The sequence below is a fragment of the Dermacentor albipictus genome, chromosome 4 (genome assembly GCF_038994185.2).
Source record: "Dermacentor albipictus isolate Rhodes 1998 colony chromosome 4, USDA_Dalb.pri_finalv2, whole genome shotgun sequence".
In the NCBI taxonomy this organism is placed as follows: Eukaryota; Metazoa; Arthropoda; class Arachnida; order Ixodida; family Ixodidae; genus Dermacentor; species Dermacentor albipictus.
This window is the reverse complement of record NC_091824.1, coordinates 146,543,792-146,569,134: the sequence shown is the minus strand read 5'-3', so window position 1 is coordinate 146,569,134 and position 25,343 is coordinate 146,543,792. Positions and strand designations below refer to the sequence as shown.

The 25,343-nt window shown below is 41.9% G+C and overlaps 1 protein-coding gene and 3 long non-coding RNA genes across 4 annotated transcripts in view; all 4 read left to right on the top strand.

The window, feature by feature from the left end:
• The window catches only part of LOC135902212 (adhesion G protein-coupled receptor E2-like), a 40,738-nt gene extending 19,784 nt beyond the window's left edge, over positions 1-20,954 (top strand). The window contains exons 2-7 of the mRNA XM_070537992.1: positions 18,181-18,288; positions 19,765-19,872; positions 20,032-20,136; positions 20,296-20,400; positions 20,557-20,664; positions 20,824-20,954. Of these exons, the coding sequence (XP_070394093.1) occupies positions 18,181-18,288; positions 19,765-19,872; positions 20,032-20,136; positions 20,296-20,400; positions 20,557-20,664; positions 20,824-20,954 (665 nt within the window). The remainder of the gene's footprint in view (positions 1-18,180; positions 18,289-19,764; positions 19,873-20,031; positions 20,137-20,295; positions 20,401-20,556; positions 20,665-20,823) is intronic.
• A 401-nt stretch (positions 20,955-21,355) lies between these two features.
• On the top strand, positions 21,356-22,254 carry LOC135902211 (uncharacterized). Its single transcript, XR_010564442.1, has 4 exons — positions 21,356-21,458; positions 21,615-21,722; positions 21,882-21,986; positions 22,146-22,254. It is a non-coding gene; the product is annotated as an uncharacterized lncRNA (long non-coding RNA).
• A 159-nt stretch (positions 22,255-22,413) lies between these two features.
• LOC135902209 (uncharacterized) lies at positions 22,414-23,869 on the top strand. Its single transcript, XR_010564441.1, has 4 exons — positions 22,414-22,514; positions 22,674-22,778; positions 23,237-23,341; positions 23,762-23,869. It is a non-coding gene; the product is annotated as an uncharacterized lncRNA (long non-coding RNA).
• Positions 23,870-24,558: 689 nt separating this feature from the next.
• Positions 24,559-25,186, top strand: LOC139059724 (uncharacterized). Its single transcript, XR_011514319.1, has 3 exons — positions 24,559-24,661; positions 24,821-24,925; positions 25,085-25,186. It is a non-coding gene; the product is annotated as an uncharacterized lncRNA (long non-coding RNA).
• The last annotated feature ends 157 nt before the right edge of the window (positions 25,187-25,343 follow it).

The window sequence follows — 25,343 nt, the reverse complement described above, 5'->3', positions numbered from 1 at the left end:
GGGCATTCATTAGAATTGACTTAGCGATGCCCCTCTTAACCAGCTTACATTGGCCCGATGAAAAGGGCAGTAGCGGCTTGTTCGTCCTCGGTTCATATGCCCAGCAGTCCTGGTGTCCCTCAAAAAACATTCTTATATCGAGGAATCACAAAGTACCATCCTGTGGCGTTTCATGCGTAACAGTGAGCGGTTGCAAACACTTGTTAAAAGACCTAGCACTTGCGTGACATCAGGACAAACCTCCCCGCTATAGGACTTGCATCGAGAAGCACAAGGTAGTCGTCAACGTACCTATACACCCTCTTTACATTTGAATTTTCCAACCTGGCATCCAGCATCCTGTTTACACGAGCAAGATAAAGGTAATTTAAAATTGGCCCAATACAGGAACCAATGCAAATTCCTTGTTTTTGAAGATAAATACTTCCATCCCACTTTCTTCAAAACTTCGCGTGGCAAAAATACATCGGCCAAACGGGAAAGTGCGTAAATGGTAGGCTGCGTGAACACGCAAATAATGTGTGAAATGGAGGAGTGGGGCATCTGGCTTTTCACTGCAGAAAGCATGGGTGCAGTCTCATTTATAATCAGTGGACGGTGATAGGAACAAGCCCAACGCTGACCACACGTGAGATTATTAAAGCGGCGAAGATCGCTAGATTGGGGAACGCTTGTATTAGCGCGCCTTCAATCGATCTTTGAAAAAAAAAAGGATTCGATTTTTTAAACGGGACCCAGAGGGTGGCTTGATGGAGATAGCATTTTAATCTTGCAGTTGCAAAAACAATTGTTTTTGGCTATGCATGGTCACCTTTTTCATCTCAGATACCATCTTAACTTTCCATTACACATGTCGCGTTTTTGCCTTATTTGTTCAAAACCAGTACATATGCGCATGCGTGCGCTGCTGTGTTATATATATATATATATATATATATATATATATATATATATATATATATATATATATATATATATATATATATATATATATATATATATATATATATATATGTGTGTGTGTGTGTGTGTGTGTGTGTGTGTGTGTGTGTGTGTGTGTGTGTGTGTGTGTGTGTGTGTGTGTGTGTGTGTGTGTCTGTGTGTGTGTGTCTGTGTGTGTGTGTGTGTGTACACCGCTTCATTGAATAAAGTATAAAGTACAATTGTTGGAAGTTAGCGGTGTGTCCGCGTCGTACTTCTGTCTCTCATCCCTTTTCGTGCGCTAAAAACGTAAAAGTTAGAAAAAGAAGACGAGTTATTGTCATTCGCCTCCACCAATGCGGGGACTCGACGGATTGCAACGCGTTCGCTGAATGCAACCTCTCCGGAAAGTCTTGTCTCACCGGTGTAGGATAACCGAGCAGTATGACTATGGTTCTTTGTGGATCAAGCATCTGCCTTTTTCTTCGACAACCTTTGGGTAGCCACATCAGGTGCCCAATGTAGGCACCTGATGTGGTTACTGAAAAAAAATGGCTGTAGCTTAGCTAAGGTTAAGCCCAGGATGCGAAGCATACTAGCCTTTATTTTAGTTGTTGAACCACTGTTTAGCCTGGTGAACTGCTGTTGCTTGGCTATATTTGGTTCGGCTAGACGAAAAAACAATTCAAGCAGGTGAGCGCACGAGCTCAGACCCGGCTATGTAGCTACGCGGCCGCAAGCGAGCGCACGAGTTGAGCCTCCGCTTTTGCAGCTGTTATGACGTCATATGGTAGCTACGCGGCCGCGCGCGGCGCAGCAAGGAAGAGCGTGGTTGTGCGGCTAGTATGCTTCGCATAAAACAAGAAATGGTTGTGCTCGTGTCTGAATCGTTTAATTTTCTTTGTATAACTGCATGGATCCATAACTAGGCTAAGGATCCAGACGTTGTCGCATACCAGTTTTGATTATTTGAATAATATTACTGCTCAGTTCAAATGGATTCTATTGTGGCCAACTTACTTTCCTTTCCGCTTCCTTTCTTCATTTCGGTATCCCCACCCACAAAAAAAGAACAGACATTGTTGCGGCGAAGCTAATCATCGCATCGTGAAAGTTCGATTTTGTTACTTCTTCTTTTGCGGAAAGTAATGGGCCACAGGGCCGCTTCAGATTCCGGACACTCTTACTACATTAATGAGATGGCAATTATATGGACACTGCACGCGCATTCCTGCCGTCGCCGTCACCCTCATTTTCCGTATAAAGTCAAAGGGCGATAACATCGTGACCGCGCGCCGCTTGCTGTATATGAGAGGGAAAACGTGGTGGGGGGGAAGTGGGGCATGGGTGAGCCGACTACGGTGGCTCAGTATTGTGTGCGCAAGGAAGAAAAGCTAGGAGAAGGCGCGCACCTCCTGTCACTCGTGATACATCAGGGGGAATGAAGGGACGATGGGGGCTGGGATCCGTGAACCTGTGTTTGCGCAACACGTTTATTTGCTTTGTTTCACGCATCATATACAGTTACTTTTTCTTAGATAAGTAGATTTATTGCATACTTATACGTGTATTTAAATATCTTGTTGCGAAGTTTTGTGTATACGCGTGCAGTGAACTTTGTTTCCAGTGACACTTTTTGCCTTTTATCAAGCTGTATCTTCGCATATGTAGATTCCATTGTATATTCTCGTTTCTAATGTGTGAGGGCGACTCAAGTGAAAGCGAGCCAACCCTTCCGGCGCAATAATGGTTCGGTTTATTATCTACGAGGCATGCCAGTAGCACATAGGCATCTCATTAACAAAAGTGGCATGCAGGTGTGAGGATAAATGTCCTTTTAATGCTCTCATACACTGGGTTGAACAAGGTTGCGTGACATAATGGACGCCCCAAAAGTTGAATAGCGTGGTGTCGTGAGCTTTTTTACTGTTGAAGATGTTTCTAAAAAAGAAATTAGTTGCCGTATGACTGCTGTGTACGCTGAACATTGCATATCATTGGCCACTGTGAGGCGTTGGAGGAAACGGTTCAAAGGACGTGAAAGTTGCAAAGACGGTCCTAGACCGAGCCAAAGCCACTGTGCAATAACCCCAACACAATTGCAAATGCTGATTCGACAAGAACGGAGGATAAGCATCGACGAATTGGCCCCTTGATAATTTGAAAGTAGCGACACTCTCCACCTCGCGACGCTTTCCTCCTCGATTATCCTTGCCTACCGGCTGCGCACGGCACGCTTGTTCTCCTGGGCTCCCGCGGACGGGCCGTAGCATTCTATGGAGGCGTGTTATTTTGGGCCAGTCGCGCGCCCCAATGGTGTTGAAAATTTTGAGAAATGCTGATAACAGCATCGATAATGCTGAAGGCAATATTTATGAGCAGGTTGGTTTTTTTTCTTAAAGCCGTGTGAACGCAGTATACTGATCTAAAAGGAGCTTTGAGGCGTGTCCTATACTCCAGACAATTTTTCTGCCACAGAATGAGATACTTCACTTTGTGCATCTGATGTAGTATTGATTGTGACACATCCCTATGTGTGTAGCTTATTAAGCGAAAGCTTTAGATTTCTGTTTCAAGGTCGCGTTGTGAGCTACAGAAAATACCACGTGACCGAAGGAAGGCCGGAAACGAACCAAAGCATGTGCAGCCGTGTATAAAAAATGATTACTGATGAGCAAAGTATTGATTGATTAGTGAGTGGATTAAGTTGAATTAAGGTGTATTAAGGAGGATCAATGTGCATTAAGGAGGATTAAGGTGGATTAATGTCAATGAAAGTGGATTAGGGTGAATGAAGGTGGAGTAACGTGCATTAAGGAGGATAAGGGTGAATTAAGGTCGATGAAGGTGGGTTAGGGTGGATTAAGGTTCATTAAGGAGGAATGTGGTGGACTAGGGCGGATCAAAGTGACTGACGGGTGATTAGGGTGGATTAAGCAGGATTAAGATGCATTAAGGTGCACTAAGGATGACTAAGGCAGATTACGGTAGATGAAGGATTAGTATGGATTAAGGTTTATTACAGTAGGCCTTACAACTTTATTCCTCTTTCATTCACCTTAATCCACCCTAATCGGTATTGATACCCATTCATCAAGCTAATTCAACTTAATCCACCCAATGCACCCTAATGCTCCTCCATCCACCTTAATCCTCTTTCATACACCTTAATCATTATTCATGCACCCTAATCCACCTCCATCAGCCCTAATTCACCTTAATCTACCCTAATCAATCCTACTCGGTCCTAATCCACCTTTTTCAACCCAAATTCACCTTAATCTACCCTAATCGACCTTAATACTCCTTTATTCACCTTAATCCTCCCTAATACTTTTCATGCACTCTAATGCACCCAAATCGGTCATAATGCTCCTTTATCAACCCTATGTCACCTTAATCACCCTAATCCTCGTTTATACACCTTAATCCTCTTTCATACACCTTAATCGCTATTCATGCATCTTAATCCTCCTTAATACACTCTAATCCACCCTAATCTCCACTAATTCACCTTAATTCAATCCCTAATGAATCATTAACTTGGCTAATCATTCTTTTATACAAGGGTCGACCTGCTTTGGCTCGCCTCTGGCCTTCCTGGGGTCCTGTGATACTTTCTGTTCACAATGCGGCCTTGAAAGAAGGAGATCAAAAGGCTTCCGCCTTAAAACTTAAAAAAAACACTGTGTGGGCTAGCTAGCGCTCATCACCTGCAATACCACGGGTGTACTTACCTATAATTTCTTTAGGGCTTGCATTCATTGTATCTGACTGACGCACAGATTGACGTAAGCTGCAAATAATAGCTCCTCAATAAGCCGCTATATCAACTTTCAGTAAAACAGGCAACGGATACTAACAAACCCGAAAAGTGCAATCGAGAGGCTGTATCTTCGCACATAATTGTTCAAAGCAGAATGCAAAATCTATAGTGCTGCGTTTCCGACTGAATAACAACAGTAGGCAACGTACGAGTTGATGCAGCCACCACAGAATATTAAGCATACTGAGAACAACCGTATGTTTATGCAATGTACAAATTGCCGCAATAAAATCCCTGGTGAGCAGGCCGGAATAATGCAAAAAATGCAGCATTACAAGATGCTTTGCTACGAGCCATACGAAAGACTCCTGACCTCGTAAACAACGCTGTTCTTTGTCGGAACAAAGTTATTTCGGCCAATGTTATGCAGCCACTGCTTCTTGCGCAAGACGTCACGCTTTCATTGGGGTATCATATACGCTGCATAGGCTTCTTGCTGCAGTTATATGCGCAACAGCATTGCGCAGCGCTAGCACATAGAGCAGGACACATAGCGTACAACGGTCACTCGCCGAGCTGAAACGCCGAGCTAGCCGAGTTGAGGAGAAAAATGACGCGAACTAAAAAGAAAAACATAAGCAAAACGCAAGATCCGCGCGTTTCCAAGGGCAACGACAGGGAGACCAATCGTCGTGCAGAAAAACGGGGGCTAAACTGGTTGCCGCGCGGAGGACGCACGAGGGGCGCGGAGAAGGCGAGGAGGTCGAACGGCGGCGATAGAGTTCAAAGAGTGGATGTACTTTCAAGTTATCAAGGGACTTTAGTGTGAACAGCAGTCACGGTTCGGGTCACACCATAATACATGAACTTCTCGATTATGGGCTCTTGTGTGCTCAATGGATGCCCAAGATTTTGAACCATCGCCAGAAGGCGGAGAAGTTCGGCGCTGCCTTGACTGATGTGATCCGGCATCCCAATGAGGGTAACGACTTCTTGTCTGCAATTATCAGCGGGGACGAATAATGATGTCACAATTACGAGCCTGAAACACGACGGCAATGCTTACAGGGGAAACATTCCCCAGAGAAAGCAAAGGCCATCATTTCCGCCAGAAAGGTGTTGACTTTTTTTTTTTTCGATCGTCAGGGGCCATTATTGATCGAATTCGCTAAACCAGGAGAAACTATCAATCGTTTCCAACGTTGCGAAATGTCGGATCGGCTGCGTGTCGCAATCAAGAACAAATGACGTGGAGAATTCAGGAATGGGGTCATCTTGCTCCATGACAATGCCCGTACCCACGTCGCTTATGTGGTTAATACAAAACTGGCAATTCCAAATGGGAAACGCTGCATCATCCGCCATACAACCCAGACCTGTCGCCTTGCGACTTCCACATTTTGGAGCATTTGAAAAAATAGCTCAAAAGAACCAGATTCGTGTCAGACGATGACGTCAAAGGGTCAGTCAGACTTTTTGAAGCAGCAAGCTAAGGAGTTTTATCAGACGGGAATAACGCGACTCGTTTGTCAGTGGAACAAATGTCTAAATGCTCACGGAGACTTCTTTTAAATAAAACACCCCGTTTGTCATATATTCGCATTGGCTCACTTTCATTGCACTCGCCCTCGTATACAATGCAGAAATCCTGCTCTTTATATGTGCTCTCTGTTGGTAGTATAATTTCGACGCAATTACTCACAATACACGACCGGTTTCAGCTGCTTGTGCGCAATACATTGTAAGCAAGCACTGCGTCATTGAGATTTTTTGCCTGGTCGTTGCATACCTACAAAGACGTAAACAAGGTTCTTGAATGACAGAGAAAGAGAGAGAGAGAGGTGCAAATGAAAGAAAGACAGGGAGGTTAACACAGTTGCGCTAAAATATTTGTCCTCAACTTGTTCATTTTATGGCCTTTACATTTTCATATCAGCAACATAGACTGCTCTGCTGGTTTCAAACTGATATAATTCGAAAATTCTTGTGATACTTTCTTCTTAAATAGACAGAAAACATGCAAGCATTGATATCTGTTATTTCAGGCCCAATTTTGAGACATGCGCGTATACTCTTTTATGAAAGAATACATATTTTAGTTGTCTTGACAGTGCTTGGGGTTTGAAGAATTCGTTTGCAGCATCTTTGGCAACGGCAACAGAGGTATTATTAATGTATTTGATTTTTCGATAAATTCTATAAGGAGAAGGCAGAGCTGCAACATGAGCCCCCCCCCCCCCCCCCGCCCCGCCCCGAACAAGATTTCTGGCTACGTCACTGTCGGGGTCGGCAGCCGTCTACTATGTGCGGCATAGGTGAAAACGAGACCTAATAGAGACTCGCCGGCAGCGGAGGTACATTACCCACGTGCAGCGGAGTACCACCTCCCTCGTGCAATTTAAGAAAATCTACCGCCGGCAGGTGTGAAGTTAGCGGGGAAGCTTGCAATGTGTTCGTACCTTAATTTCAGTTCCTCCTTGCCTTTATTTTTTCTCGCATACCTTCTCTCTCTCTCTCTTAATTTTCGTTAATGTATTGTGATGTAGCCATCAGTACGCTTCTGAAAATTACACTTACAGATTCACGGTCACTTTTTGTCACGTTTAATAACGGCCATTTTATTTTCTGTTTACCCTCCGCAGTCAACAACCCATGATAATTAGTTGTATCAGACATCGCTTCTCGCATAATCCGTGCCGAAGCCCATGCTCAAAAGAACAAATAGCAGACAGGATAGGCTGGTATGATGAAATTATTTATTTATTTTATTTATTTCATTTAGTACATACTGCAGACCTTTCGGTCCAAGCCGAGGGGCAATGGAATGCATACAAACAAAAGAGAAAAAATTAGGAACAAGTAAATATAAATTTATACAATTTTTAGTCCCACTGTGTCTGTAAACTGTTGTTCCAGTCTGATACTGTTCTGGGAAAAAAAAATTTTAAACGTGTCAGTTCGAGCATAACAGGGTGTTAGTGAGTCCGGATGATGCAGTCTTGTGTGCCGTGTATTGCAGGCGTTATATAAGTCGATTATTTAATTTCAAGCCTGTTGTTGAGAAGAAAGGAATGGAATTCAAGACTTAGCAGCTTTCGGCATGATTCAAGAGTAGGTATATAATTTTCTGTCATAATTTTAGAGGGAGAGTCGAGTCTTGCGAATTTATTAAATATAAACCTAACTGTCTTTCTTTGCATTTTTTTAAGACGCGCGATATTTTATTTAGTGTAAGGATCCCATTATACACATGCATACTCTAACTTTGGTCTAATAAATGTAAAATAACACAGTAATTTCACATTAGGAGGGCCATTTTTCAGTTGGTGTCTTAGGAAACAGAGTTTGAGGAAAGCAGAAAAAAATATCATTAATGTGCATGTTCCATGACAATGTGGAAGTCAAAGTGACACCTAAGTATTTGTATTTGTTAGCTTATTGCAGAGCTGAAGAAGCTAGCGTATAAGAAAACGTTAGTGGTTTTTTTATGAGTAATACGAAGAAATACGGATTTATCAGCGTTAATAAACACACTCCATTCATTACACCACTTCAATATGTTATTTAAATTCTTTTCGAGGACAGTCGGATCATTCTGACAAGTTATATCACTGTACAAAATACAATCATCGACAAACAGTCTAATTTGCACACCAGAAGTTATAGTTTTAACAATGTCATTTATATACATTAAAAACAGTAAAGGCCTCAAGACACTACCTTGGGGCACTCCTGATGTTACTGGAAGAGTGGCCCTGCTATGTTCACCTATGCATACTCTAACTTTGGTCTAATAAATGTAAAATAACACAGTAATTTCACATTAGGAGGGGCATTTTAACGTACTCAGTGCGTTTGCTCAGGTAAGCAATATTCCAGTTTATGAAAATGTCAGGTATGCCAACAATTCTAAGTTGGAAGATTCATTTGTCGTGCGGAACCTTATCGAAGGCTTTTCTGAAATCTAAAAATATTGCATTTAATTGGCCATTATAGTCTAGAGATAAAGCAAATGAATGAATCACTGATATCAATTGCGTTACAGTCGAATAACCGTTTCTGAAGCCATGCTGAAACTCTTTGAGCACATTGTTTTCAGCCAAGAATTCTTTTATATAGTTTGCCAAGATGTGCTTCAAGAACTTGCAGCATTGTGATATCACAGAAATGGGACGATAATTTTGTAATCTTAATCTATCTCCTTTTTTATATGTTGGAACAACTCGGGCCACTCTCCATTCATCGGGTGGTTGTGCCAACAGCACAGAAGCAGAAAAAATTCGTACAAGAAAGCTGGCAATAAGTTAAGGATTACGTTTTAGAAATATGTTTGGGATTTTGTCAGGGCCACAAGAAGCTTTGGTTTTGAGGTTTACCAACATGTTGACAATTCCAGTATAAGAAATAGAATCCACATCAAATACCTGTTTCGCTGGAAGCATAGTAATGCAATCATCTGACACTCCAAAGACACTTTGAAAGTACTCATTAAAATGTTGTGCTATGTCTTCGTCATTAGTCATTGATGTGTCTTTAATTATTATCTGTGAAATCGGTTTCTTTCTTTCCTTCGTGTGGTTCCAAAATATTGTAGGATCATTTTTAATAAAGTTACGCAGAGAGTTCTTATAATAGTAACTCTTTGCAGCAGTCACCTTCTGTTCGAGAGAGCTCTGCGCCTCTTTTATTTTAACAGGATTACTATGCTTTCTTTTAAAACATTTTACCTTGCGTTTAATATGATTAACATCGCGTGTCATCCAAGGTGCATGTTTGCGAACTTTCTTATTTTTACTAGGGATGAATGTGTTCATGCAGCAATGGCGCATAATTTTGAATCGATTCCACAGAGAACAGGCATCAGTGCTGATAAAATCAACAAGACAGTTTTCCATGTGTTCTATGATGAACACATCATCGGCGTGAAAATAATCTTTGCAGCTAAGCACTGAGTAATAGTTTTGCGCCATCTGTAGAACTGGTAAGGTGATGCTCACTAGGCGGTGGTCGGAAAGTCTTTCTTCAATTCAAACAAAATATTCCGAAAAATTCTGGCTAAGAAATACCAAGTCGAGAGTGGAACTGCAAGTGCCCTGTACGCGTGTCGGCTCGCGTACCACCTGCTTCAGGTTATAACGTAGCATAAGATTGAAGACAATGTTGATGTGCTTGCTGAACGCGTTTCCAGTATTAAGGCGCTCCTAGTCGATGATTGGTAAATAAAAGTCATCGGCCAATATAACCTTATTCTTTCTGCGCCTGTTAATTTCAACCTCTAATTTTTGTAAGTATTCGGGAGTAGTATCCGGTGGTCTGTACATGGCGTAAACAATAAAGCTGTGACCCCAAGAGCTTATCTTGACGCGCAAATATTCAATCTTAGGGATATCTTCCAAAAGATGGGCAGAAATGCCATTTTTGATCAGGAAGGCAACACCACCACCCCTGGTGCACCTGTCTTTTCGGAACACTGTATAAGAAGGAGGAAATATATAATCACTTATTTCATCATGTAGCCAAGTCTCAGTTACGACTTGGCTGGAATAAGAATATGAGGATCATGTTTCAGTAATAAAATTTCCAACGCACCAGTTTTATTTTTAATACTGTGAGCATTGACATTAATCAGTCTGAGCTGCTTATGTGGCCCTTGGGGAGCACGCCAATCCTGCGAGTTTGAGGAATGGTTTAGTTCGTTTGTTGTGGAAGTCCGAAGGGCGCTTTGGGGAATTTGTACGCGTCTGTTTAGGCATTCATCCCAATAAAAAGTATCCCTGCCAATCTTAAGCTTATCATGGATCAATGAAGATCTTTCTTTACGCAGTCGGTTTTCCTTACAGCTGTCTCAGAGGAGTTTTCTTTTTTTCAATGTGGAAGGGGAATAATCGTTCTGAATGCAGATGTCAGACCCCTTGAGTTTCTTTCAGTTTGCAAAAATTGCCTTCCTTTCACTGTTTCATTGTTTCACTTCGATTAGTAACTTTTCTAACCAACAAGTATCGCAAATTATAATTATCAGAAGTAAAAAGCGACAAGGTTTTTGACTCAATGCAGAAACCAGATCGGTAATACAAGCTTTGTTTTCTGGTTTGCGCGACTCGCCATGGTTGCTTACGGACTATGGTGTTGGGATGCTAAGCACGAGGTTGCGGAATCGAATCCCAGCCACGGCCGCCGCATTTCAATAGGGGTGAAATGTGAAAACACCCGTGTACTTAGATTTAGGTGCACGTGAAAAAAACCCATGTGGTCCAAATTTCCGGAGTCCCCGGACACTACGACGTGCCTGATAATCAGATCGTGGTTTTGGCTCGTAAAACCCCATAATTTAATTATTCTTTTTTTCGGTGGAAGCTTTGCGCTGGTTAACACTCCTTGGGTTATATCTTGTATACATACATAAATACGCAAGACTGCATGCACGTGGGAACTGCCGTCGTAGCCGTAGCACAATTTGTAGTGCAACGCGCGCGCAATGCAGAGGTTGTGGAATCGGCTCTCATCATCAGTAAGCTCAGTTTTCCTACATTTCTCATTAGCTTCTCATTTTCGCACTTATATTAGAAACCACAAATAATTTTTCTCGAGCTTTCTGCTTCTTCATTCTCTGTTGTTTTCATATGGTTCTGACTAAGATATATGTGGTAGCGTTCTTACAAAACCGGGCCTCTCGGTTCCCCTTTTTTTCGTCCAATACATAAAAATTGGCTATATTGTGCTTATGGCCTACCAATTAGTCGTTTTTGCAGCCTAGTCATATAGGAGTTTTCTCTCTTGCGTTAGAACCAGTTATTTCTTTTTTCTTGTAAAAGGCTCTGTATTCTGCCTAGGGCACATAAATACCTCCTTAGCGTTTCATATCCCTTTTCCATAACTTCTTATAATTTTTCAACAACTATTTATTATGGGTTTTTGGAAAGTAGGTCAGTTTCAAATGCTTGTCATTCTTAGAAAGCTTGTTGTCCACCAGGCTTAAAGGTGTCAAGCGGCTATTCATGTAGTTTATTTCGTGACTGTTGTGATCTTGTGTCTAAAACGATCTTAATTGTGCGTGATGGTTGACTTTCTATTCAGTTCAAGCATGTTGCTAATTATACTGAAACAAATATTCATGCTGTAAATATGTGCGTCCGCATTCTTTTATTCGATATTTGACACTTACTATTCATATTCGATTCGTATTTGAAAAAGTCGATATTCGATCACCTACCTGCAATGTTTACATACCAGATTATGACATCATGAATGTTTCATTATTTTTCAGATTGGAAGGTTACAAGTACAGTACGATTCAAAAGAACACAAGCAACGCAATTTTCCTAGCGTGCATAATACATTTAGTCTACATATTATCCCTTAATTTTTTGTACCTGTCGATATTCATGGTAGCAGCACTAGATTCCGTGGAACGCGCTTGGCCGCACGTTGTTAACACGGAATTGGCAATTATCCGAGCTTCGTACAGGTTAAATGCCATATTTTCGCCCTTGATCAAGCTTAAAGCCAAGCTGAAAGCCACCGTGAAGTACTGATTGGTCCGAAAGGCGTGAGAAACGGAAGCGATTTGTTCAGTCGTGCGTGAACGAGCTAAGCGATTCCGATGTTTACGCTTTTACGCACTCGATATGCCTTATTCATCTGCTGTGTTCTCAATCTGAACAGAAAATTTATTCTACTTGGTTTTGGTAAATTAGTTCTCAGACAGGCCTGCCAAGCGTCAGCAATCGAATGGATTTAGTGACACCGCCGAACCCGCAGCATTTAAACGCGCGGGTTGAAATTGGTTTTGTAATATTCAACTGTATTGTTACGGACGAGGTGTGTTTATTTACAGATGATGGATCAGATGGATGAGACTAGGAAAAGCAGTCCAGCACCAGTTTCATTCTGCGCTCCGCCCCAAAAGGATCCGTCGTCCCCTTCCTCTTCCTTTCGCTTCAACGACGGTGTTACAATATGTATTATCAATAGGTTTTGTAAATAATAAACAAGCTTCACTTTTGTGACCACAATATCAAGGCTATGGTGACCACTGTGCTGTGAAGCACTATCACAATGTGAAGGCTAGCAATGTAAAGGCAAGGAATGGGAAGGCAACCGTTGGTTCATCATGGTCAGTGGCGTAGCCAGGAATTTCGTTCGGGGGGGGGGGGGGGGGGAGGGCTCTTATTGTAGCTCGGCCTCCTCCTTATAGAAATAGTCGGCGCATCAAATACATTAAACATTATTAATAACTGCGTTGCCATTGCCAAATATGCTGCCAACGAATTCTTGAACGCTACGCACTGTCAAGACAATTAAAATATGTATTTTTTCCTGAAAGAATATACTCGTATGTCTCAAAATTGTGCCCACAAAAACTGATATCAATGCTTCCATGTTTTTTGTATAATTAATAAGTAAAGCAAATGTCACATGAGCTTTAGAACTATATCAGCTTTATACCAGCAAAGCAGTGCATGCCGCTGATATGAAAAATGTTAAGACCATGAAATGTACAAGTTGAGAACAAATTTTTTAATGGAAATTTGTTAGCCTCCCGGCCTTTCTCTCATTTGCATCTCTCTATCTCTCTCTCTCTGTCCTTGTTTACATTTTTGTACATATGCAACCACCAGGGAAAAATTCCAATGACGCTTCCCTTTGTTAGAATGTATTGCGCAGGAGCAGCTGTGACCGGTGGTGTGTTCCGAGTAATTGCTCCGAAATTATAATCGGAACAGAGAGCACATACAGAAAGCAGGAGTTCTGCAAAATATGCGAGGGCGAGTAAAATGAAAGTGACCCGATGCGAATATATGACAATGGGGTACTTTATTTAAAATAGTCTCCATGAGCAGTGGCATAGCCACACATTTCGTTCGGGGGGCGGGGAGGCGGGGGGGAGGCGGGGGGGAGGCGGGGGGGGGGGCGTGAGGGGCTCAAGTTGCAGCTTGGCCGCCTCCTTAAGCGGAAGCTTCAGCTCGGGTGTTCCGATCTAAACACATCTAGAAGGAGAATTCGTTTTTCTCAGCAACCGTTGCACCAAATTTGACAGGGTGTGTTGCATTTAAAAGAAAACGTAAATTATATTGACTGCTGGTATCGAATTTTTCATTTACGTTGTGAATTACTTATTAAAAATTGGCGAAATCGCAAAATTTCAGAAAACGAAACTATCAAGTTTAAAACTCTGTGACTCAACAATGAAAAACGATATCAAAATTTTGTGAGTTGGATCTAATACTACATCTACAACGGGAAAAAATTGATGTGTTTCACATGAATCTAAAAAAAATTTAGTATTATGGAAATACGGCTTGTGCAGAACCCTTTTACCCGACGTAAACATTCCCCAAATTTGTGCACTTTGACTCTTATATTAAATGCCATTTGAAGAACCACGATATCTGTTCTTGATGCATAGCTATTAGTTTGTAAACGTCGTGCTTCTATTTTTTTTCGAACTTTCCACTTTTTCGAAATATTTAAAACAAAAATGAGGCCCTAAACTGAAATTCCGCTTCCAACAGACACTAGAATTTAACTATCTCTCTCAAATGCAACAAATTTTATTAAAAGCGATCCAGGGGTTATCTCAGATGTATTTGAATATTTGAATTTTCCGTGTTGGAGTTGGGCCCAAGCTAAAGTTTCCTCTTAACCAATTTGTCGAGGGATCAAATACATGAATAATAATTGAATTGTCGTGTCCATAGATGCTGTAAACGAATTCCTGAACACGACGCACTGTGAAAATAAGTAAAATATGTATTTTTTCATAAAATAATATACTCGTATGTGCCAAAACGTTTTCCCAAGATAACTGATATCGATGCTTCCATGTTCTTGTCTATTTAATAAGTAAAGAAAACATCACACAAACTTTAGAACTATATCAGTTGGAAACCAGCAAAGCAGTGCATGCCGTTGATATGAAAAATTTAAAGGCCATGAAATGAACAAGTTGAGGAAAAATATGTTAACGAAACTTTGTCATTCAAGAAACGTGTTTACATTTTTGCACATATGCAACGGCCAGTGGAAAAACTCAATCACGCTCTCATTTCTTCCAATGTATTACGCAGGAGCAGCTGTCACCGGTCGTGTATCGTGAGTAATTGCACCGAAATTATAGTCGCAACATATAGCACGTATAAAAAGCAGTTTTGCCAAGTGTACGAGGGCGAGTCAAATGAAAGTGAGCAAATTCGAATATATGACAAACGGGGTACTTTATTTAAATGTAGTCTCCATGAGAATTTAGGCGTTTGTCCCATTGAATAACGAGTCTCGTGATTCCCGTCTCATAAAACTGTTTGGGTTGCTGCTTCAAAAAGTCTCCAATTGACTCTTTCACGTCATCGTCCCACACGAATCTGGTTCCTTTCAGCTGTTTTTTTAGATACCCCGAAATGTGGAAGTCGCAAAGCAACAGGTCTGAGCTGCATGGCGGATGTTGCAGCGTTTCCCACTCGAACTTTATCAGTTTTACATTAACCACATCAGCGACCTGGGGACGGGCATTGCCGGGGAGCAAGATGATTCCATTAGTCAATTTTCCACGTCGTTTGTTCTTGATTGCGACACGCAGCCGTTCCGGCGTTTAAACAATTGATAGTCTCTCAAGATTAAAATAATTTATCAGTAATGGCCTCTGATGATCAAGAAAGAAAGGCAAAAACACCTTTCCGGCGGAAATGACGGCCTTTGTTTTCTTTCGGCACGGTGAATTCGTATGTTTCCACTGTATTCCTTGCCCTCGTGTGTCAGGCTCGTTGTAGTGGCACCATGGTTTCTCCCCGATAACAATAGCAGAGGAGAAGTTGTCACCCTCATTGTGATACCGGATCAGATGAGTCAAGGCAACGCCGAACTTCGTCTTCTGGCAATGGTTCAAAATCTTGGGCATTAATTGCGCACACAAGAGCCGATAACCGAGATCTTCATGAATTATGGCGTGAACCTAACCGTGGCTGATGTTCACACATTGTGCAAGTTCATCGATGCTTATCCCTCCGATCTTGTCTCCTCAGCTCATAGACCTTTGCAATTTTGTTGGGGTTGATTTCACGATGGATTTGGCCCGGTCTTGGACCGTCTTTGCTACTTTCGCGTCCTTCTTTGAACCGTTTGCTCCAACGCTTTACAGTGGCCAATGAAATGCAATGTTCAACGTTCATGGCAGCCATATGCCGACTAATTTCTTTTTGGGAAGTACCGCCAGCTGTCAAAAGCTTGACGGCACCACGCTGTTCAATTTTTGGAGTGTCGTTTATGTCAAGAAACCATGTTCAATCAAGTGTATGAGAGCATTATAGAGCATTTATCCTAACACCTGCGTACCACTTTTGTAAATGAGAGATGTCTCTGTGCTATGCGCATGCCTCGCAGATAATGAACCGAACCATTATTGCGCGGAATGGCTTCACTCACTTTTATTTGACTCGCCCTCGTATATTAGAAATGCGAAGATACAATGGGATACACAAAAGCGAAAATACAGATTGATAAAGGGCAAAAAAGTGTCACTGCAAACAAAGTTCACTGCACGTATACACAAAACCTTGCAACTAAATATTTCAATTATAAGTCTCCCATAAATCTACGTATCTAAGAAAAAGTCACTGTACATAATGCGTCAAACAAGGCAAATAAACATGCTACGCAATGACAGATTCACGGAAAAGTAGATCCTGCCCGCTTTCCATCCACTCCCCCCCCCCCCGCAGTATTGCACGTGAATCACTTGCTCCCCGCTTTTCTCTTTTGCGCACACAAGACTGAGTCACTATCGTCGGCTCACCCATTGAACACCCCACCCCCACGATTTCACTCACACATACAGCATGCGGTGCTCGGTCACGATGTTATCGCCTTTGGACTTTATACGAAACTTGAAAGCGACGGCCACGGCAAGGATGTGCCTGGCGTGTCCATGTAATTGCTATCGCATAAATATAATAAGAGTATCCGGCAACTGAAGCGTCCCGTGGCCCATTACTTTGCGCAAAAGAAGTAACAAAATCGAACTTTCACCATGCGACAATTCACTGCGCCGTAACAATGCATAATTTTTTCTCCTTCTGTGGGGCGGGAGCACCGAAATGAAGAAACGCAAAGGAAAGTATGTTGGCTGCAATGGAAATGCCTACTTTAGGCACCTAATGTGGCTACCGAAGGAACATCGAAAAAAACGTGAGACGCTTAGTCCACCGAGAAGCACACGCATACTGCTCGGCATCCTACGCCAACGAGATAAGACTTTGCAGAGAGGTTGCGCTCAAGCGAACCCGGTGCAATCCGTCAAGTCCTCACAGTGATGGCGGCGAGCGACCATTCTTTCTTTTTCTCGTCTGCTAGCCAGAAAGTGTCCAAAACTCTGCCAGGTGAAAATCCACTCGGCCAGAGCAAACCGAACGGGCAGCGAAGTGCGCCACGCGGTGGTAGGGGCAACACGAGAAAAACGAACGCGCTCTGACTGGCTCTGGCAGCCCGCAGGTAGGGTAACGAGAACAAAAATATCAAAGAAGCTCAATGTGTGCGCTCGTATAAATGTCAAAGCAGAAAAAATAAATAAGGGCGTAGTTACCTTGGCTGGCGGTAGTGTCTTGACATGGATGCTTTGGCCTAGGTGAAAAAAATATATTGGTATTAGTATTGGTAGTATTGGTCTATTGGTCTACATATTCGTATTAGTATTGGTATTGGCTTTGGCCTAGGTGGAAAAATATATTGGTATTTTTTTATGTGACATGAAGGCACAAATGATCCACCACAACGCTTCGTCTCATCGGACCTCGCTGCGTGCTTTGTCAACTTAATCTGATAGTGTGTTGATTTGGCTTGTCTCGTATGTTCCGATGTAAGACTTCAGAAAAGTAAATGCACCTTTGGGTGCAAATATCTATAGCAGCATAGCAGCATTGACATTTCCAAATTGACGCTGACATTTCAAGCTTTGGAGATGTCAACGCATTTTTCACCATCAAAAGTTTATTAGATTTATTCCCATAAAGTTCGGAATTGACATCCATGCGCTCCGTAGATTCCGCGGGTTCCGTAAGGTGCCGCGGCGAGCCCGCTCGCCATCAAAACGCCCTTGAAACTATGTGTTCGAATGGGTCTCCTTGCGCTATGTGACTTCCGGTACATGGGCGTTGTTCGCAAAATCCAGCCCGAGTTCGCAATGTTCGCGGTGAAGTGTATTTTCAAGCGTGAAAAAGACATTCTAGACAAAATCCAGAGGGATGTCCGGCGCCTGGGGTTGCTTTGGTCGGCGGTGCGTGGACAGCACGAACAAATTTCGAGGGGAGAGGGGGGCTGAAACCCCCTCCCCCCTCCCCCCCCCCCAGGGATACGCTCCTGCCTCACAGTAACATAAACCACTATATTTTCCAATTTTCTGGAGGTAATGATGATTAGTAAAGTGCAGTTTGCTCACGGATTGAAAACGTGCTGCAAGAAACAAGACAGGAGCATGAATTTTAAAGGCGACACCTTTTTTCTTCCAGAAGCTGAGCCCACTCAAGAGCCTACTACGTGCACGATAGAAAAGAAACAAGAATGCGCCAGTAAAGGACAAGAGTGCGATAACACGACAGGTACAGTGCAGTGCATAGGTAAGGCATCACTCACAGCAATATAAACCGCTACATTTTACCATTTTCTGGAGGTAATGATGATTAGTAAAGCTCAGTTAGCTCACGTATTTAAAACGTGCTGCAAGAAACAAGACAGGAGAATGAATTTTAAAGGCGACACTTTTTTTCTTCCTGAAGCTAAGCCCACTGAAGAGCCTACTACCTGCACGAAAGAAAAGAAACAAGAATGTGCCAGTAAAGGACAAGAGTGTGATAACACGACAGGTACAGTGCAGTGCATAGGTAAGGCATCACTCACAGTAATATAAACCGCTATATTTTCCAATTTTCTGGAGGTAATGATGATTAGTAAAGTTCAGTTTGCTCACGTATTTAAAACGTGCTGCAAGAAACAAGACAAGAGAATGAATTTTAAAGGCGACACTTTTTTTCTTCCTGAAGCTAAGCCCACTGAAGAGCCTACTACCTGCACAAAAGAAAAGAAACAAGAATGTGCCAGTAAAGGACAAGAGTGTGATAACACGACAGGTACAGTGCAGTGCATAGGTAAGGCATCACTCACAGTAATATAAACCACTTTATTTTCCCTTTTTCTGGAGGTAATGATGATTAGTAAAGTGCAGTTTGCTCACGGATTTAAAACGTGGTGCAAGAAACAAGACGGAAGAATAAATTTTAAAGGCGACACCTTTTTTCTTCCTGAAGCTAAGCCCACTGAAGAGCCTACTACGTGCACGATAGAAAAGAAACAAGAATGCGCCAGTAAAGGACAAGAGTGTGATAACACGACAGGTACAGTGCAGTGCATAGGTAAGGCATCACTCACAGTAATATAAACCGCTATATTTTCCAATTTTCTGGAGGTAATCATGATTAGTAAAGTTCAGTTTGCTCACGTATTTAAAACGTGCTGCAAGAAACAAGACAAGAGAATGAATTTTAAAGGCGACACTTTTTTTCTTCCTGAAGCTAAGCCCACTGAAGAGCCTACTACCTGCACGAAAGAAAAGAAACAAGAATGTGCCAGTAAAGGACAAGAGTGTGATAACACGACAGGTACAGTGCAGTGCATAGGTAAGGCATCACTCACAGTAATATAAACCACTTTATTTTCCCTTTTTCTGGAAGTAATGATGATTAGTAAAGTGCAGTTTGCTCACGTATTTAAAATGTGCTGCAAGAAACAAGACAGGAGAATGAATTTTAAAGGCGACACCTTTTTTCTTCCTGAAGCTAAGCCCACTGAAGAGCCTACTACGTGCACGATAGAAAAGAAACAAGAATGCGCCAGTAAAGGACAAGAGTGTGATAACACGACAGCTACAGTGCAGTGCATAGGTAAGGCATCACTCACAGTAATATAAACCGCTATATTTTCCAATTTTCTGGAGGTAATGATGATTAGTAAAGTGCAGTTTGCTCACGGATTGAAAACGTGCTGCAAGAAACAAGACAGGAGCATGAATTTTAAAGGCGACACCTTTTTCCTTCCAGAAGCTAAGCCCACTCAAGCGCCTACTACGTGCACGAAAGAAAAGAAACAAGAATGCGCCAGTAATGGACAAGAGTGCGATGACACGACAGGTGCAGTGCAGTGCATAGGTAAGGCATCACTCACAGTATTATAAACCGCTATATTTTCCATTTTTCTTGAGGTAATGATGATTAGTTAAGTGCAGTTTGCTCACGTATTTAAAACGTGCTGCAAGAAACAAAACAGGAGAATAAATTTTAAAGGCGACACCTTTTTTCTTCCTGAAGCTAAGCCCACTGAAGAGCCTACTACGTGCACGAAAGAAAAGAAACAAGAATGCGCCAATAAAGGACAAGAGTGCGATGACACGACAGGTGCAGTGCAGTGCATAGGTAAGGCATCATTCACAGTAATATAAACCGCTATATTTTCCACTTTTCTGGAGGCAATGATAATTAGTAAAGTGCAGTTTGCTCACGGATTTAAAACGTGCTGCAAGAAACAAGACGGGAGAATAAATTTTAAAGGCGACACCTTTTTTCTTCCTGAAGCTAAGCCCACTGAAGAGCCTACTACGTGCACGAAAGAAAAGAAACAAGAATGTGCGAGTAAAGGACAAGAGTGTGATAACACGACAGGTACAGTGCAGTGCATAGGTAAGGCATCACTCACAGTAATATAAACCGCTATATTTTCCCTTTTTCTGGAAGTAATGATGATTAGTAAAGTGCAGTTTGCTCACGGATTGAAAACGTGCTGCAGGAAACAAGACAGGAGCATGAGTTTTAAAGGCGACACCTTTTTTCTTCCAGAAGCTAAGCCCACTCAAGCGCCTACTACATGCACGAAAGAAAAGAAACAAGAATGCGCCAGTAAAGGACAAGAGTGTGATAACACGACAGGTACAGTGCAGTGCATAGGTAAGGCATCACTCACAGTAATATAAACCGCTATATTTTCCCTTTTTCTGGAGGTAATGATGATTAGTAAAGTGCAGTTTGCTCACGTATTTAAAACGTGCTGCAAGAAACAAGACAGGAGAATGAATTTTAAAGGCGACACCTTTTTTCTTCCTGAAGCTAAGCCCACTGAAGAGCCTATTACGTGCACGAAAGAAAAGAAACAAGAATGCGCCAGTAAAGGACAAGAGTGTGATGACACGACAGGTACAGTGCAGTGCATAGGTAAGGCATCACTCACAGTAATATAAACCACTTTATTTTCCCTTTTTCTGGAGGTAATGATGATTAGTAAAGTGCAGTTTGCTCAAGGATTTAAAACGTGGTGCAAGAAACAAGACGGAAGAATAAATTTTAAAGGCGACACCTTTTTTCTTCCTGAAGCTAAGCCCACTGAAGAGCCTACTACGTGCACGAAAGAAAAGAAACAAGAATGTGCGAGTAAAGGACAAGAGTGTGATAACACGACAGGTACAGTGCAGTGCATAGGTAAGGCATCACTTACAGTAATATAAACCGCTATATTTTTTTCTTTTTCTGGAAGTAATGATGATTAGTAAAGTGCAGTTTGCTCACGTATTTAAAACGTGCTGCAAGAAACAAGACAGGAGAATGAATTTTAAAGGCGACACCATTTTTTCTTCCTGAAGCTAAGCCCACTGAAGAGCCTACTACGTGCACGATAGAAAAGAAACAAGAATGCGCCAGTAAAGGACAAGAGTGTGATAACACGACAGGTACAGTGCAGTGCATAGGTAAGGCATCACTCACAGTAATATAAACCGCTATATTTTCCAATTTTCTGGAGGTAATGATGATTAGTAAAGTGCAGTTTGCTCACGGATTGAAAACGTGCTGCAAGAAACAAGACAGGAGCATGAATTTTAAAGGCGACACCTTTTTTCTTCCAGAAGCTAAGCCCACTCAAGCGCCTACTACGTGCACGAAAGAAAAGATACAAGAATGCGCCAGTAAAGGACAAGAGTGTGATAACACGACAGGTACAGTGCAGTGCATAGGTAAGGCATCACTCACAGTAATTTAAACCGCTATATTTTCCAATTTTCTGGAGGTAATGATGATTAGTAAAGTGCAGTTTCCTCACGGATTTACAACGTGCTGCAAGAAACAAGACAGGAGCATGAATTTTAAAGGCGACACCTTTTTTCTTTCTGAAGCTAAGCCCACTGAAGAGCCTACCACGTGCACGAAAGAAAAGAAACAAGAATGTGCCAGTAAAGGACAAGAGTGTGATAACACGACAGGTACAGTGCAGTGCATAGGTAAGGCATCACTCACGGTAATATAAACCGCTAAATTTTCCCTTTTTCTGGAGGTAATGATGATTAGTAAAGTGCAGTTCGCTCACGTATTTAAAACGTGCTGCAAGAAACAAGACAGGAGCATGAATTTTAAAGGCGACACCTTTTTTCTTCCTGAAGCTAAGCCCACTCAAGAGCCTACTACGTGCACGAAAGAAAAGAAACAAGAATGCGCCAGTAAAGGACAAGAGTGTGATAACACGACAGGTACAGTGCAGTGCATAGGTAAGGCATCACTCACAGTAATATAAACCGCTTTATTTTCCCTTTTTCTGGAGGTAATAATGATTAGTAAAGTGCAGTTTGCTCACGGATTTAAAACGTGGTGCAAAAAACAAGACGGAAGAATAAATTTTAAAGGCGACACCTTTTTTCTTCCTGAAGCTAAGCCCACTGAAGAGCCTACTACGTGCACGAAAGAAAAGAAACAAGAATGCGCCAGTAATGGACAAGAGTGCGATGACACGACAGGTGCAGTGCAGTGCATAGGTAAGGCATCACTCACAGTATTATAAACCGCTATATTTTCCATGTTTCTTGAGGTAATGATGATTAGTTAAGTGCAGTTTGCTCACGTATTTAAAACGTGCTGCAAGAAACAAAACAGGAGAATAAATTTTAAAGGCGACACCTTTTTTCTTCCTGAAGCTAAGCCCACTGAAGAGCCTACTACGTGCACGAAAGAAAAGAAACAAGAATGCGCCAATAAAGGACAAGAGTGCGATGACACGACAGGTGCAGTGCAGTGCATAGGTAAGGCATCATTCACAGTAATATAAACCGCTATATTTTCCACTTTTCTGGAGGCAATGATTATTAGTAAAGTGCAGTTTGCTCACGGATTTAAAACGTGCTGCAAGAAACAAGACGGGAGAATAAATTTTAAAGGCGACACCTTTTTTCTTCCTGAAGCTAAGCCCACTGAAGAGCCTACTACGTGCACGAAAGAAAAGAAACAAGAATGTGCGAGTAAAGGACAAGAGTGTGATAACACGACAGGTACAGTGCAGTGCATAGGTAAGGCATCACTCACAGTAATATAAACCGCTATATTTTCCCTTTTTCTGGAAGTAATGATGATTAGTAAAGTGCAGTTTGCTCACGTATTTAAAACGTGCTGCAAGAAACAAGACAGGAGAATGAATAAACGTGCTGCAAGAAACAAGACAGGAGAATGAATTTTAAAGGCGACACCTTTTTTCTTCCTGAAGCTAAGCCCACTGAAGAGCCTACTACGTGCACGAAAGAAAAGAAACAAGAATGCGCCAATAAAGGACAAGAGTGCGATGACACGACAGGTGCAGTGCAGTGCATAGGTAAGGCATCATTCACAGTAATATAAACCGCTATATTTTCCACTTTTCTGGAGGCAATGATTATTAGTAAAGTGCGGTTTGCTCACGGATTTAAAACGTGCTGCAAGAAACAAGACGGGAGAATAAATTTTAAAGGCGACACCTTTTTTCTTCCTGAAGCTAAGCCCACTGAAGAGCCTACTACGTGCACGAAAGAAAAGAAACAAGAATGTGCGAGTAAAGGACAAGAGTGTGATAACACGACAGGTACAGTGCAGTGCATAGGTAAGGCATCACTCACAGTAATATAAACCGCTATATTTTCCCTTTTTCTGGAAGTAATGATGATTAGTAAAGTGCAGTTTGCTCACGGATTGAAAACGTGCTGCAAGAAACAAGACAGGAGCATGAATTTTAAAGGCGACACCTTTTTTCTTCCAGAAGCTAAGCCCACTCAAGCGCCTACTACGTGCACGAAAGAAAAGATACAAGAATGCGCCAGTAAAGGACAACAGTGTGATAACACGACAGGTACAGTGCAGTGCATAGGTAAGGCATCACTCACAGTAATTTAAACCGCTATATTTTCCAATTTTCTGGAGGTAATGATGATTAGTAAAGTGCAGTTTGCTCACGGATTTAAAACGTGGTGCAAGAAACAAGACGGAAGAATAAATTTTAAAGGCGACACCTTTTTTCTTCCTGAAGCTAAGCCCACTGAAGAGCCTACCACGTGCACGAAAGAAAAGAAACAAGAATGTGCCAGTAAAGGACAAGAGTGTGATAACACGACAGGTACAGTGCAGTGCATAGGTAAGGCATCACTCACGGTAATATAAACCGCTAAATTTTCCCTTTTTCTGGAGGTAATGATGATTAGTAAAGTGCAGTTCGCTCACGTATTTAAAACGTGCTGCGAGAAACAAGACAGGAGCATGAATTTTAAAGGCGACACCTTTTTTCTTCCTGAAGCTAAGCCCACTCAAGAGCCTACTACGTGCACGAAAGAAAAGAAACAAGAATGCGCCAGTAAAGGACAAGAGTGTGATAACACGACAGGTACAGTGCAGTGCATAGGTAAGGCATCACTCACAGTAATATAAACCGCTTTATTTTCCCTTTTTCTGGAGGTAATAATGATTAGTAAAGTGCAGTTTGCTCACGGATTTAAAACGTGGTGCAAAAAACAAGACGGAAGAATAAATTTTAAAGGCGACACCTTTTTTCTTCCTGAAGCTAAGCCCACTGAAGAGCCTACTACGTGCACGAAAGAAAAGAAACAAGAATGCGCCAGTAATGGACAAGAGTGCGATGACACGACAGGTGCAGTGCAGTGCATAGGTAAGGCATCACTCACAGTATTATAAACCGCTATATTTTCCATGTTTCTTGAGGTAATGATGATTAGTTAAGTGCAGTTTGCTCACGTATTTAAAACGTGCTGCAAGAAACAAAACAGGAGAATAAATTTTAAAGGCGACACCTTTATTCTTCCTGAAGCTAAGCCCACTGAAGAGCCTACTACGTGCACGAAAGAAAAGAAACAAGAATGCGCCAATAAAGGACAAGAGTGCGATGACACGACAGGTGCAGTGCAGTGCATAGGTAAGGCATCATTCACAGTAATATAAACCGCTATATTTTCCACTTTTCTGGAGGCAATGATTATTAGTAAAGTGCAGTTTGCTCACGGATTTAAAACGTGCTGCAAGAAACAAGACGGGAGAATAAATTTTAAAGGCGACACCTTTTTTCTTCCTGAAGCTAAGCCCACTGAAGACCCTACTACGTGCACGAAAGAAAAGAAACAAGAATGTGCGAGTAAAGGACAAGAGTGTGATAACACGACAGGTACAGTGCAGTGCATAGGTAAGGCATCACTCACAGTAATATAAACCGCTATATTTTCCCTTTTTCTGGAAGTAATGATGATTAGTAAAGTGCAGTTTGCTCACGTATTTAAAACGTGCTGCAAGAAACAAGACAGGAGAATGAATTTTAAAGGCGACACCTTTTTTCTTCC